The 16,381-nt window shown below is 50.0% G+C and overlaps 1 protein-coding gene across 1 annotated transcript in view; it reads left to right on the forward strand.

Annotated features, from left to right (window-relative positions):
* The window catches only part of LOC140389828 (spermatogenesis-associated protein 16-like), a 370,821-nt gene that overhangs the window by 156,451 nt on the left and 197,989 nt on the right, over positions 1 to 16,381 (forward strand). Inside the window, exon 7 of the mRNA XM_072474394.1 lies at positions 1,078 to 1,225. Within this exon, the coding sequence (XP_072330495.1) occupies positions 1,078 to 1,225 (148 nt within the window). The remainder of the gene's footprint in view (positions 1 to 1,077; positions 1,226 to 16,381) is intronic.

Here is a 16,381-nt window from a genome sequence, read left to right on the forward strand (position 1 = left end):
TTGTTAGGTGAATTGGACATTCTGAATTCTCCCTCAGTGCACCAGAACATGCCCCAGAGTGTGGCGACTAGGGGATTTTCACAGTAACTTCATTGCAGTGTTAATGTAAGCCTACTTGTGACACTAATAAAGATTATTATTATTATAAGTTATCAGTCTTCACAAATAAAACTCATGGGATGTCATGTGCTGTTTAAAAAAAAGAGCATGCCGTTCACATGCCCCTCAGGCAGATCCGGCAGTGCACAGGCCCGGTGTCCAGCATGACAGACTGCCACCTCCTGACGCGGGGGCGCTATCCCAGTACTGTCTCGTCCTGACATCAGCGCGCTGTCCCAGTACTGTCTCTTTCTAACATCAGCACATGATCCATGTTTTGGTCGCAAAATCATGGAGGAGAGATTCCTTCATTTTGTAGCTGCCAGCAAGCAAGCAACAGGAGTGTGAGAAGAACTGAAGGTGGGTCAGTTTGTAATAAGGAAGAAAAGGCCAGAGAGACAAACAGTCCATGATCTCACAACTCAGTCTACTGCCAGTGCAAATGGGGATGCAAGGCCCACGTGCGTTATGTGCAAGGAAGTACTGGTAAAGGAAAGATTAAATCTTCAAAAGCATTTTAAGACGAAGCATGGCGAGTTCGAGGACAAACCTCTGGATTTTTTTCAAAGGATGCAGTGCATACTTAAATTATCAGCTGAAGCCCTTAGCAGAGATGTAACGTTGAATGACAAAGTAAGTGAGATCGTGAGGACCAAGCAGGCTCACATGTTGCATTATATGTAAGCAACAAAAGTCAGTTGCAAAGTTTGGGCATCGTGGGTCACGAAGGTCGGCCGGTGTGTGTCGGGAAGGTCAGCCAACGTGGGTTGCAAAGGTTGCCTGGCTGGCGTGGGTCCTAAAGGATGGCTGGTTGGTAAAATTGGGTCGGACAGAAAAGTTTGGAAAGCACTGCTGTACAGTGTTCTGAAATGCCTCTGCATGGGGAAGTGTTATGGAAATGTAATTCCTGTTTTATATGATGAATTTGTTTTGTGAAAGTTTAGTACTTTATATATTCATGTTTTTTTATGAAACTAGGCAATGTTGGAAGAGGGCATCACTCAAGCTGATACATTTTCGGTTATGTACACACCATTTGCAGTAAAACCAACTGCTGCACAAATAGAAAAAATAAAAGAGGTTTTCAGGAAAAAGCACCCTTCTTATGCCAATTACTTATATGCAGGTAATTAAATTATATTGTTCATTGCACCATTTGGTTAACATGGGCAGAATTCTCCCATTTTGAGACTAAGTGCGGTGGCAGGCAGCTCTGGCCGCGCCTGTACCGCTAACCAGAAAAGCGGGATCCCGTGTCTCATTCTGTGCTTGGAAGCTCATTAATTATGCACAAACAAGTTCGCCTCCGACTCTTCTGGTAGGCCAGCATCTGATTCTCCAGCCCTTCCACAGCTTACGGGTTTGAAGGTCCCAACGCTGTATTCACTTTTTCCAGACCACATGTCTTCACCAGACTGTGCTGAATGCCAACAGCTCAGAGGACAAAAACTAGCAGTCTCAAGAAAAAGTCTGTTCCTTGATTCAACAATCCGCTCCCTGAGCCCATCACCTATGAGGCACCCATGTCCCACTTGGATCTCCATCTACCGCATTTGGAGTTTTCATCCATCGCCTTCCAATAAACAATATGGTATCCCTTTGACCCACTTGTTTGTGAGCTATTCGTGCAGCATTGTCGCTGTCCAGCTTCCCTCCCCTCGGTCTTCCCTTTGCCTTTCGTTATTCATCTTATTTATCCACCTCCATTCCCATGTGCATGCAATCATGAGTCTTGCCCTCCTCCCCTCCACCTTTGCACAGCTCTCCTTCCACATTGCCCCTCTTGTCTTCATTAGGCCACATCTCCCTCATCACTTTGCCTTCCCTCGTACTCATGCCGCAGTTTGAACTTAGCACAGTCTTAGCAGTTTGAACTTAGACCCATAGCACAATTTTGCCCAGATAAAGACTGATATGTGGCATCAGGAGCAGGGAGACCTCAGCACTCCTCAACCCCAATCAAGTACTGATCCAACTTTGTGACAGAGGAGAGTCCATTGGTCCAGCAGCATGGTGCTGTCCATGAAGACGAGATTGGCATGGGGATGGAGGGCAGGAACTGGTCTACCTGGCAGAATGGTAAACTGTGCATCAGGAGGAGTGCAGTACTATGGTAAAAAGTTGGTGTATTCACCCGGAAGTCTGGCGAGTTGAGGACTGCCTTGTGCATGGAACTCATTAGCAATCAGGTTTGACGATGACGTAAATTCCCACTGGCGTAAAGCAAGATTGAAAGGCCTGACGGGATGCTAGTGGGCAACTGTTTTAATAAGCATTCATGAGATGTAAATTAATGCAAATTGTGTTTGTGCTACCTGCCACTGGGAAGAGCGACCTGTCATTAACCCACCATTGGGATAATTGCAACATGATTTTACACAGGTGGGTTTCTGACTTTTTGCCTGCTGTCAGATTCACAGTGTCCACCTGCTTGCCACCTAATCTAATACAGGCTGTTTTTTTTAGTAATAATAATAATTCTATTTTAACATCAGTGATTTAATTATAGTAAAAATCATCTGATAATGGAACAAGTGTGATGACATTAAATCCTTTACGATACCTAATCATATCGTGTTCGGCTGCAAAGCAGTTATATTTCTCTTTCAAAGAGCTGTGTGAGATTTCTTTGTTTCAGTAAGTATGACGTATACTCCTTGAAAACAATGAAGTGACATGCATAATAATTGGTGCTCGGTGTTAGTACATCTGCTCTTCCTGACATATTAATGACCTAGACCTTGGTTTACAGGGCACAATTTCAAAATTTACGGATGATACAAAACTTTGAAATGTTGTGATCTGGTGAGGTAGATGGTTTAGAACTTCAAAAGGACATAAACGGGTTGGTCGAATGGACAAACAAGAGAGAGAAAATTTGATGCAAGTGTAAAGTGATTAATTTGGGTTGGAGAACGTGAAGGGAAAATTTGAAATAAAGGACAATTTTAAAGGGGGTGCAAGAGCAGAGGAAACGATGTGTGTAAATTATTGAAGCTGGCAGTTCAGGTTGAGAGAATGATGAATAAAACGTCCAACATTCTAGGCTTTATTAAAAGAGACTGAGGGCTACATTTTCTGATTTCTTTGTCTGAGTGTCATCTCTGATGGGAAATGTGGAGTGTAGCCTGTCAGAGAAATCCCCCCCCCCCCATATTTCGAAACTCATAAACAAAATGGGAAGAGGCAGCTCCCAGAACATCACACTATTTCGAGTCTTCCCTGCTAGCAACTTAAAAGATCAGGGAACCCTATCATGGAACTCTCTCTCTCCCCACCCCCCGGTCCCCGTCCTCCTCACAAAACACCCTGCACCTTGCCAACTGACACCCCCGGCACCTCACCCACAGAACTAACCCCCCCTGAAGCACTGCCCCCTGGCTCTGCCCAAACAGAAGTACCTGAGGGAATGTATCAGGGTGCTGCCCAGGCATGACCCTCTTCTCCCCCCTCCCCAGGGTTGTACGCACCAATGCATCTCTGGAAGGTACTATTTGGCAGGTGCACATCATGGGGGATATGTCGTGATTCATGTTAGCATGCCCTCATGCCAAATTAAATGAACAATTTATCTGGTGCAAAGGCCTGACAATATTTAAATATATGCAATTGCAGGTCCCAACTTTTAAATTCGGGATTCCTGTCACATAATTGGCTGGGGGTGGGGGGAAGAATAATCGATTGGGGAGGTCCCACTGGCATAAAAGCCGTTTTGGGACTCCCGTGGTCTTCTCCTCCCCCTCTGACATTCCCAATCCCCAAAACCAGGAGTGGAAAATCCCCCCCTGTAGAGTACAAAATCAAGGAAGTTATGTTAAATTTGTACAAGCCTCAGTTGGAGTCTTGTAACCAGTTCTGGGTGAAACACTTTAGGAATAATGTGAAGGTGTTAGATAGGGTGCAGAAAAGAGTCACGAGAATTATGTCAGGCATGAGAAGCTTTAGTAATGTAGATGAAATGTAGAAGTTGGGACCATTTTCCTTGGAGAAGAGACGGTTGAGAGGAGATTTGGTAGAAGACTCAAAAATATTAGAAGCCTGAACAAAGTAGATAGAGAAAATCTGTTCCCATTGGTGGAGGTATTGAGAAGAGAGCACAGACGCAAGGTAATTGGCAAAAGAAACAATGACAACATGAGGAAAATCTTTTCACACAGCAGGTAGCTCAGAACTGGAATTCACTGCCTGAGAATGTGGTGAAGGCAGGTTCAATTGAGGCATTCGAGAGGGAATTGGATTATTAGCATGAAAGGAACACTATGCAGGGTTACATGGAAAAAATCAGCCGAGTGGCACAAGGTGAATTGTTCCTTCAGAGAGCCAGCACAGACATGAACGGTCAAATGGCCTCCTGTTGTGTAATCATGTAGCCATGTCCATATGCAGCAAGACTTGGACAATATCCAGACTTGGGCTGACAAGTGGCAAGTTATGTTCGCACTACACAAGTGCCAGGCAATGACAATCTCCTGCAAGAGAGGATCTAACCATCGCCCTTTGACATTCAATGGAGTTACCATTGCGATATGCCTCACAATCAACATCCTGGGGGTTACCATTAATCAGTATGATTCTATGAGAAACTGAACTGGACTAGCCATATTACTACTGTGGCTACCAGAGCAGGTCAAAAGCTAGGAATTCTATGGTGAGTAACTTATCTCCTGACCCCCTCCATCCCTCAAAGTCTGTCCACCATCTACAAGGCACAAGCCATGAGTGTAATGGAATACTCTTCACTTGCCTGAATGAGTGCAGCTCCAACAGCACTCAAGAAGCTCGACTTCATCCAGGAAAAAGCAGCCAGCTTGATTACTACCCCTTCCACAAACATTCCAACATCGACAGTGTCAGCCATGTGTACCATCTACAAGGTGGAACTCGCCACGGTTCCTTAGGCAGCACCTTCCAAACCCATAACCGCTACCATCCAGCAGGACAGGAGCAGCAGATATCTCGGATTCCCACCACCTTGAGGTTCCCCTCCAAGTCACTCACCACCCCGACTTGGAAATATATCGCCGTTCCTTCACTGTCGCTGGGTCAAAATCCTGAAACTCACTCCCTAACAGCACTGTGAGTGTACCTACACTTCAGGGACTGCAGCGGTTCAAGAAGACAACCACCACCTTCTGAAGGGCAATTAGGGATGGCCAATAAATGCTGGCCTAGCCAGTCTCGCTCACATCCCGTAAATGAATTTTAAAAAACCAATATCTTCAACTAATCATTTGTTATTTGCGGGACCTTACTCTGCAGATCATTGTTGTGTTTCTCTACCTATAAACACTCACTGCACTTCATGTTAAAAATCTTTAATATAAATAGGAGGTATAACACACAAATCAAACAATTAATTTATGTCATAGCCTACAACAATCTCTCAAAATACTTTCAACGGTCAGAAATTTTTTCACTGTAACTTCACTTGAAGTTTGAGACTTACCCAGTTACAGGTTATCACAGACTTTACACAGGTAGCCATCATCCATCTCTCACAAAATTTATGGCATATCTAAAAATAATAATAATAATCGCCTATTATCACAAGTAGGTTTCAATGAAGTTACTGTTAAAAGCCCCTAGTCGCCACATTCCGGTGCCTGTTCGGGGAGGCCGGTACGGTAACTGAACCCGCGCTGCTGGCATTGTTCTGCATTACAAGCCGGCTGTTTAGCCCACTGTGCTAAACCTATAATAGCCTTTGCAGTATCCAGTGTCTTCAGTCGTTTCTTGATATCACGTGGAATGAATCGTATTGGCTGAAGACTGATGTCTGTGATGCTGGGAACCTCCAGCCAGGACCGAGATGGATCATCCACTCAGCACTTTTGGCTGAAGATTGTTGCGAATGCTTCAGCCTTGTCTTTTGCAAAGATGTGTTGGGCTCCTCCAACATTGAGGATTAGGATATTTGTGGAGCCTCCTCCACCAACGAGTTGTTTAATTGTCCACCACCATTCGGCTGGATGTGACAGGACGGCAGAGTTTAGATCTGATGCGTTCGTTGTGGAGTTGCTTAGCTCTGTCTATTACTTGCTGTTTATGCTGTTGGCACTCAAGTAGCCCTGTGTTGTAGCTTGGTGGTGCTCCTGGTTTGCTCTCCTGCACTCTTCATTGAACCAGGGTTGATTCCCTGGCTTGGTGGTAATGGTAGAGTGGGAGATATGCCGGGTCATGAGGTTGCAGATTATGGTTGAGTGCAGTGGCCCATAGCGCCTCTTGGCTGCCCAGCCTCGAGTTGCTAGACCTGTTTGAAGTCTGTCCCATTTAGCACGGTGGTAGTGCTACACAACACGATCGAGGGTATACTCAATGTGAAGATTGACTTTGTCTTCACAAGGTGAGGCACGATCAGTTTGACTGGAGACGAAGTTGAATCCAAACTGAGGCTTTATTAATATCAGGTGTGTGGCCTCCTACAGCAGCTGACGAAATGGCTGCGAGCTGGAGGCCACGCATATTTATAACCCGGCTCCTGGGGGGAGCTAGCATGCAGGGGCCCAGGTGAACCTGTAGTGCAGGTTCTACCGTCCAACCCTTAATATAAGAACACAGTGGTTTACCACATTCACCCCTTGTTAAAATTGAGTCCGGCGGGGGTGGTGGATAACTATATACAATTAGCAATCTTTAATATTCACAGAGCAGTAAACAAAATGTCTCTGGTCATCTGGCGGGCCGGTCAGAGGTTCAGCCGGTCCGGCGCCTTGTTAGTCCTTTGAGATCGACGAAGTGGAGCCGGCAATGTTGGTGTTGTCGTGGTCGAAGTTGACTCCGGGAGCGTGCCAAAATCCTCCTCATCAACGGGGGTGGGCAGGGGGAGGACGGACGGTCCTACGGGGGGTGATGGGGGCGGCGGGTGAGTGGAGGGTGGCGACGGGGGTGGTGTGTGGGTGGAACCTGCTGGTGCCAGGTCCCTGAGGGAGATGGTATCCTGGCGGCCGTCGGGGAATGCCACGTAGGCATACTATGGGTTTGCGTGGAGCAGGTGCACCCTTTCCACCAATGGATCCGCCTTGTGGAGCCGCACATGTTTACGGAGAAGCGCGGTTCCCGGAGCTGTGAGCCAAGTTGGGAGCGATACTCCGGATGTGGACTTCCTGGGGAAGGCAAAAAGACGTTCATGCGGTGTACTGTTAGTAGCAGTGCAGAGTAATGAGCGAATGGAATGTAGTGCATCAGGGAGGACCTCTTGCCAGCGGGAGGCCGGGAGATTTCTGGACGGTAGGGCCAGCTGGACGGCCCTCCATACCGTCCCATTCTCCCTTTCTACCTGTTCGTTTCCCCGGGCATTGTAGCTCGTCGTTCTGCTGGAGGCGATACCCCTGCTGAGCAGGAACTGACGTAGCTCATCACTCATGCATGAGGATCCCCTGACACTGTGGATGTAGGCGGGGAAGCCGAACAGAGTGAAGATAGAATTAAGGGCTTTAATGACGGTGGCAGATGTCATGTCGGGGCATGGGACGGCGAAGGGAAACCGGGAGTATTCATCGATCACACTGAGGAAATATGTGTGTCGATCGGAGGAGGGGAGGGGGCCTTTGAAATCCACACTGAGGCGTTCAAAGGGGCGGGAGGCCTTCACCAGGTGCGCGCAGTCCGGCCAGTAGAAGTGCGGCTTGCACTCCGCACAGACCTGGCCGACCTTGGTGATCATCCTTAGATTAACATAGAATTTACAGTGCAGAAGGAGGCCATTTGGCCCATCGAGATTGCACCAGCTCTTGGAAAGAGCACCCTACCCAAGGTCAACACCTCCACCCGATCCCCATAACCCAGTAACCTCACCCAACACTAAGGGCAATTTTGGACACTAAGGGCAATTTATCATGGCTAATCCACCTAACCTGCACATCTTTGGACTGTGGGAGGAAACCAAAGCACCCGGAGGAAACCCACGCACACACGGGGAGGATGTGCAGACTCCGCACAGACAGTGACCCAAGCCGGAATCGAACTTGGGACCTTGGAGCTGTGAAGTAATTGTGCTATCCACAATGCTACCGTGCTGCCCCCTACGTCCTTGACGGAGTAGGGCAAATTTTGTGCCTTAATGAAGTGGTACAACCGAGTGATCCCTGGGTGACAAAGGCTGCCGTGCAGGGCCCGGAGTCGGTCTACCTGTGCGCTGGCACATGTACCTCGGGATAGGGCGTCTAGGGGCTCGTTGAGTTTGCCAGGGCGATACTTAATCTCGTAATTATAGGTGGAGAGCTTGATTCTCCGCCGCAAGATTTTATCATTTTTGATCTTGCCCCGCTGTGTGTTGTTGAACATGAAGACTACCGACCATTGGTCAGTGAGGAGAGTGAATCTGCTGCCGGCCAGGTAATGCCTCCAATGTCGCACAGCCTCAATGATAGCCTGGGCCTCCTTTTCGATGGATGAGTGACGAATTTCGGAGGCAGGAGGGTGCGGGAAAAGAATGCCACTGGCCTTCCTGCCTGTTTGAGGGTGGCGGCAAGGGCGACGTCCGATGAGTCGCTTTCTACTTGGAAAGGAAGTGTTTCGTCTACAGCGTGCATTCCAGCTTTGGCAATATCAGCTCTGATCCGGGCAAAAGCCTGTTGGGCCTCGGCCGTCAGGGGGAAATGAGGGCACTGTATGAGTGGGCGGGCCTTGTACGCATAGTTTGGGACCCACTGTGCGTAATACGAGAAGAACCCCAGGCAGCGTTTGAGGGCCTTGGGGCAGTGGGGGAGGGGGAGCTCCATGAGGGGGCGCATGCGGTCGGGATTGGGTCCCAGAACTCCGTTCTGGACTACGTAGCCGAGGATGGCTAAGCGGTTTGTACGGAACACGCACTTCTCCTTGTTATACGTGAGGTTGAGGAGAGTGGCGGTGCGGAGAAATTTAGCGAGGTTGGCGTCGTGGTTCTGCTGATCATGGCCGCAGATTGTCACATTGTCTAGGTACGGAAACATTGTCTAGGACCCAGCCAGCTCGGTCTGTGGTGGTACTAGGTACATTCGGTCCATCTCCCTTTGGAAGACCAAAACCCCATTGGTGCCGCCAAAGGGGACCCTAAGGAGGTGATATAGCCGGCCGTCTGCCTCGAAGACGGTGTATGGCCGGTCCGATTTGCGGATGGGGAGCCTGGTGGTAAGCGGATTTCAGGTCCACCGTTGAGAAGACCCGGTACTGTGCAATCTGGTTAACCATGTCAGATATGCGTGGGAGGGGGTACGCGTCGAGCTGCGTGTACCTGTTGATGGTCTGGCTGTAGTCCACGACCATTCGGTTTTTCTCCCCAGACTTAACCACTACCACTTGAGCTCTCCAGAGGCTGTTGCTGGCCTCGATGGCTCCCTCCCGAAGCAACCGCTGGACCTCAGACCTGATGAAGGCCTTATCTTGGGTGCTGTACCGTCTGCTCCTGGTGGCGACGGGTTTGCAATCTAGAGTTAGATTGGCAAAGAGGGAGGGAGAATCGACCTATAGGGTCGCGAGGCCGCACACAGTGACGCATAGTAATGGTACGCCGAATTTAAGGGTCAAGCTCTGGAGGTTGCACTGAAAATCCAGGCCAAGGATAAGTGCAGCGCAGAGGTTAGAGAGGACGTAGAGGCGAAAACCGTGGAACTCTACGCCTTGGACTGTGAGCGTGACCATGCAGTACCCCCAGATCGCTACGCGATGGGATCCAGAGGCCAGGGAGATACTTTGATTGGTAGGGTGTACCTTAAGGGAGCAGCGCCTTACCGCATTTGGGTGTACAAATCTCTCGGTGCTCCCGTTGTCCAGTAGGCAGGAGGTCACATGGCCATTGACTTTCACGCTGGTGGATGCGTTGGTCAGAGCATGTGGTCGGGACTGGTCGATTGCCGTGGATGCGAGTCGTGGTTGATCGTCGGGTAGTGAGGCGGCCGTTGAGTTGGGGTCCTGAAACGCCGTTGGTATCCATGTGCTGCGGGGTGGACAAGATGGCGGCGCCCAGAGGTCCTGGGGATCACAAAATTGCGGCGCCCATGGACGCACATTGCGGGGGTGGAGCAAGATGACGCCGCCCATGAAACGCACGTGTTGTGCGGGGGAGAAGATAGCGGCGCCCATTGCTCGCACATGGCCTGGGGAGGAGGGGAGGATAGCGGCAGTCACTGTCTGTGACCGGGGGGGGCGACCGCTGCCGCTGAGCAGGCCTGGCACACCGCTGTGTAGTGGCCCTTCTGCCCGCAGGCCTTATAAAGGGCAGCGCGGGCCGGGTAGCATTGGCGGGGGTGTCTTTGCTGGCCTCAAAAATAGCATCGGGGCCCCCCGACATCACCGGCTGGCGCGTAGCGCAGGCGTATTGAGTGGGGAGCGCCCCCACTGGGGTGGCTGCCAGTGGGGCCCATGAAGCGTAGGAGGAGTGGGCCGCGCGGTTGGGGGTGTAGGACTGGACATTGTGCAGGGCGACCGTCATGGAAAGCGCTAGTGTTTTAGTCTCTGCGAGGTTGCGCGTGGCCCCTTCTAGGAGCCGCTGCCTGATAACATCAGACCCAATCCCAGTTACAAAAGCGTCCCGCATAAGGAGATCTGAGTGCTCCTTAGCTGTAACGTCCTGGCAGTCACAGTCCCGCACTAGTGGGATCAGGGCCCTCCAGATGTCCTCGATTGACTCACCAGGTAGTTGAGTACACGTTGCGAGCGAAGAGCGTGTTCGTCTTCTGCTCATAATTTTCTTTGAGTCGAGTCATGGCCTCAGCGTAATTGGGCGCATCCTGGATCAGCGGGAAGACTTTGGAGCTGAGTCTGGAGTACAATATTTGAATCTTCTGAGCCTCTGAAACAGGGGTTGGCGCCGCGTTGATATACGCTCCAAAACAAGCTAGCCAGTGCTGGAAGTCCTTTCTGGCATCGCTTGCTTGTGGATCCAGCTGCAGGCGATCTGGTTTAATCCGGAGGTCCATCTTTTGAATCTGATACTAATACATTGATGCACAATCAATTTGACTGGAAACGAAGTTGAATCCAAACTGAGGCTTTATTAGTATCAGATGTGTGGCCTCCTACAGCAGCTGACGAAATGGCTGCGAGCTGGAGGCCACGCACATTTATAACCTGGCTCCTGGGGGGAGCTAGCATGCAGGGGCCCTGGTGAACCTGTAGTGCAGATTCTACTGTACAACTCTTAATATAAGAACACAGTGGTTTCCCACACAAGGATTGTGCGGTGGTCACTTCTACCGATACAGTCATGGACAGATGTATCTGCAGCAGGCAGGTTGGTGAGGATGAGGTCAAGTATGTTTTTCCATCTTCTTGGTTCCCTCACCACTTGCAGTCTCAATCTGGCAGCTATGTCCTTTAGGACCCAGCCAGCTCGGTCTGTGGTGGTACTGCCAAGCCACTCTTGATGACAGACATTGAAGACCCCCACCCAGAGCATATTCTGCACCCTTGCCACTCTCATTGCTTCCTCCAAGTGGTGTTCAACATGAAGGAGTACTGATTTATATGCTGATGGTGGATAGTACATGGTAATCAGCTGGAGGTTTCCTTGCCCTGTTTAACCTTAAGCCATGAGACTTCATGAAAAATGAAAATCGCTTATTGTCACAAGTAGGCTTCAATGAAGTTACTGTGAAAAGCCCCTTGTCGCCACATTCCGGCGCCTGTTCGGGGAGGCTGGTGCGGCAATTGAACCGTGCTGCTGGCCTGCCTTGGTCTGCTTTAAAAGCCAGCTATTTAGCCCAGTGTGCTAAACCAGCCCTTTTTGTGCTAAACCAGACCCTTTTGGGGCCCAGAGTCGATGTTGAGAGCTCCCAGGGCAACTCCTTCCCCACTGTATGCCATTGTGCCACCAGCTCTGCTGGTTCTGTCTTGCTGGTGTGACAAGACATAACCAGGAACGGTGACAGTGGTGCCTGAGAATTGTCTGTAAGGTGTGATTCTGAGAGTGTAAATATGTCAGGATGTTGCTTGACTAGTCTGTAAGACAGCTCTCCCAACTTTGGCACAAGCCCCCAGAAAACTAGTAAGGAGGACTTTGCAGAGTCGACTGGGCTTGGTTTGCTGTTGTTTCCGGTGCCTGGGTTGATGTAGCGGGCTCTTTGGTGGGACTACCAAGCCACTCTTGGTGATGGACATTGAAGTCCTCCACCCAGAGTATATTCTGAGTCCTTGCCAACGTTAGTGTTTTCTTCAAGTGGTGCTCGACATGGAAGAGTCTGGACAAAAGGGCTCTGGAGTTTTAGTTATGAAGAGAGATTGGATAGACATGGATTGTTTTCCTTGGAGCAGAGTAGATTGAGTGGGGACATGATTGAGATGTATAAAATTATGAGGGGCATAGAAGAAACTTTCCCCTTGGACCAGGAGGCATCAATTTAAGGTAAGGGGCAGGAGGTTTAGAGGGGATGTGAGCAAAAACCTTTTTACCCAGAGGGTTGTGGGAGTCTGGACCTCGCTGTCTGAAAGGGTGGTGGACGCAGAGACTCTAATATCATTTAAGAAGTATTTAGATGTGCACTTGCGATGCCAAGGCATACAAGGCTATGGGCCAAGTGCTGGAAAATGGGACCAGAATAGTTGGTGGTTGTTTTTGACTGCCGCAGAATCAATGGGCCGAACAACGTTTTCTGTGCCGTATGATTCTAAGACTATGTTAAACGCCACCTCAGCACTTGTCCCAAGTCCATTCGTGGGATGGCTGCCAGGAAAACTATCAAGACTTTTGGAGGGAGCCCGTACCTAACTCCTGGATGATGTGGAGCAGAGGTGCTTTCCCACAGAGATCCATCAAGCAAGGTGACCATCCCTGCCTGGGAGGCTGTGGTTGCAATAGTGAGTGCCAGCTTGCTGCATAAGAGGATAGGGCAACAGAGCCAGAAGGAGATGAATGACCAGGTTAATTCTGCTTCTTGAAGCATGCCGCTACACTCCTTCACACATTCTTCACACCTCCACAGTGATCTCTCACCGAGCCATCTCACGGATTCGCAACACTTTTTCCCAGTAGGTAACCTGGTCCTCACATCCCCACTCCCACTCATGTCCCATGCATGACAAATGTAATCACCATCTGACCTGGCAGGTCTCCTGCCTGTAGTCTCCCCATCTGTCTCATTGCAGACAAACTCAAGTATAACCTCCGTGAGCGGGCAGAGTCATGCCCGAGCAGAGATGTCTTACGCCCTTTGAGGAGAGAGCCCTTGAGCTAGCAGGTGTGGGGCAGGACCGCACCTTTCAAGAATCCGAAGTGGTGGCAGCAGACATAAGTGAGAACTGTCAAGTCATGCAGCCATGGTGCAAGCAACATGTGAGTTAACTTGTTCCCATCATTTATCCTCTGTGATGTACTGATGCTATCATTCAACCAACCTGGACCATCCTCATGCTCTCTGGACACCAAAGACATGAACAGCTCCGAGGGAGTCTCAGATTGATGCCAAAGCCCAGGACTCAGCTGAGCCCCTGGCCATAGACATATCCCTGGTTCCAGTCGTCCCAGAGATCTGGAACTGCAAAGGCAGAGTCACCAACATCAGAAAGGGATGACAGCATCTCTCCACAGACAGCAAGGCCAACTGGTGGAGTCCCATCGCCTTGTGTCTGAAGAGGTTGTGCAGTCACTCCAGTGCAATGAGGCTAATACTGCGAGGGTGGTGTCCGCAGTGGAGATCTTGGTGCAGGGCATAAACTCCATGGTGGGTGATGACCACTCCATGGTCCAGCTCAGGACCTCCAAGAGCTCCATGATGCAGGAGCTCCATGGTGCAGGGCTTCAATTGCATGGTGCAGGCACTAGTAGGAATCCATGAATGTCAGTGCCAGAGGACGGCAGGCTTCTGGATCTCACTCCAGCTATTCCTCTTTTGGGCAACCGAAGGGAGGAGGACCAGCAGAAGCACAGCCTGGGACCTTCCACACAGCAGACTCTGGGGATGCCCAGCCCATCTGTCAACCTCTCCCTAAAGGCACACCTCCAGCGCCACATACCGAGGAGGGCAGCACATCAAAACCTATACAGTCTGTAAGTAGGCCTGGATCCTCAAAGTCCAGGCCCCCCAGGGGACACCCGACAAGCTCATCTCAGGCAAAAAGGCATGGAAGAACTCAACCTTGGCTGTGGATCTTGGGGAAACACCGAGATGTAGCAGAGGGTAAGGAAGAGTAAGAAACTATAGGCACCTAGTGGGCAAGGTGAACCTAGGTATTAGCAGACATAAGTCAACATTGTATTATCGCTCTTCTATTAAACATCACTTTGTTCACCCATACAGATCCTCCACGCTGTCATTTCATGGACCATGCTCTACAAATCCTCTGCATACACTTGGTGCTCCATCGCTATGGATTGTAGGATTTGTAGCGCTAATTGCAACGTCCCATTGCCACTGCTGGGATGGGGGAATCCTCCAGCAAATGACCCCGTCATTCAGCATCGGAATGCCCCCGGCAGTGCCTCCTCAGAGGCTCCGGCATCTGTGGCCCTGCTCCTGGTAGAGCAATCAGCCCACATTGCCATTCCTCTGCAAGGCGCTGTTCCTGGTCACGTGTAGCAACACGTCGATGTCACTGCGGTAGGTTGCTCGCAATTAGTAGAATTGCCATTTTAACTAGCTCCATGTAATAAACTGAAAGGAAGAGAACATCAAAGTGAGCAATGATGATTCCTGACAATGCCCTGACCCTCAGCCTTCTCAGCATCTGGGACATCCACCCGAGCGCTTCCCCCTTTGTGATCAGCTTTCAACTAAGCCTCACTCCCTCCTTGACATACAATAGGTACATCCCCACAGTTGTCTTTCTCAACTCACCTGAATGAAGCACTTCGATCTTTGAGAGTCATAGTGGTCCCTAACCCCACCCAGGCGTGTGGTGTTAGGGCAGCCAACTGTATTCAATGGACCAGCGTTCTAACCTCACGGGCAACCAAAAAGATGCCCCCCGTCTTCGCCTTGAACGGGGTGAGTGATGAGAGACTTCACCATAATGCTTTACATTGGGACCACATATGTGCCACCTCTCTGTTATGTAGACGTGAATATGAGCTTTGGAGTACAATGCTTGGGGTCTAGGCTTACAACTATTTTGATGAACACAAATAACCAAGTAAACTAATTCAAATAAACTGAGGGACTAATTAAAGGGACAGTCCCTTAAAGAGAAACTGCCTTCAACAAAAAGCGAGTCACAAATGAAACCTAAAAACATCAAACCAAAATGCGATTAAAGTGGTCAATAAGGCACCCCAGTCGCTGCGGTTCCCAACAAGCACATAAGGTCCCGAGGGTGCCAGTGGTAACCTCATGGTCCCTCTCCAGGGGCACCCGATCACAAATGTAGTCGCCTTAGATGGGCAGGCAGTGGGGTCAACGATCCCCTCGGTTGCTCACTGCCTGTACCTGTTGATGGCACGTTTGGCCAGGCCCGGGATTATGTTCATGAGGAGGTCCTCCTGCCCCACCCCTCTCTGCACCAGGAGCATGGGACGAAAGTGAAAACAAAACTGAAACTAATGGTTTTTGAAGTAACTGAAAAGGATGTGCAGTCTAAAGAGTTAAAGATTGGGTGCCAATGAAGACAGCATGGTGGTGCAGTGGTTAGCACTGCTGCCTCATGGCGAGAGGCCCGGGTTCGATCCCGGCCCCGGGTCACTGTGTGTGCGGAGTTTGCACATTCTCCCTGTGTCTGCATGGGTCTCACCCCCACAACCCAAAGATGTGCAGGGTATGTGGATTGGCCACGCTAAATTGCCCCTAAATTGGAACAAAAAATTGGGTGCCAATCAGTAGCACACTCATGCATTGCAATACTGACTGAATTGACACAGTTGATTCATCAAGGAAGTGCCAGGGAGCTGATCAGTCACTTGGTTTCCTCTTGTGGCAGGCGAGGTGCACCTGATTTGTGTGAAGAGTGCAAATTTAGCATGTCAACTTCATCCTTGGAAGGTACCCTCATTCCCCCAGCCCATATGGGTTGCCCATTAAACAAGCCTTCCAACTGGAACAGCCAGCCACCGAGAAACTAATCCCTGACAGCCAAGCCGCCATAACCAATGGCCTTGAACTTTCACCCAGCTCATGCCCTCTGGCTTCACAGTGCTGCCTGAGTGTGGGGATTCATTCTCACTGCAGTCTTCCTGCCCCCTCATGAGGCTGCAAAGCACCCCTTGTCAGAATCTCCACTCTGCCCATGCAGCCTGGTCTGTCAAGGGACACCAGCTAAGAACCTCACGGTCGCCCCCAATGCTGACCCTATGGATTTACCTGCTCCCACCCACTTTCCGACCGTCACACTGGAAAGCAATCCCTCAACAGTAATATTGCCACAAGCCCAGCAAGGAGGA

Source organism: Scyliorhinus torazame, chromosome 14 (genome assembly GCF_047496885.1).
Source record: "Scyliorhinus torazame isolate Kashiwa2021f chromosome 14, sScyTor2.1, whole genome shotgun sequence".
NCBI classification, from domain to species: Eukaryota; Metazoa; Chordata; class Chondrichthyes; order Carcharhiniformes; family Scyliorhinidae; genus Scyliorhinus; species Scyliorhinus torazame.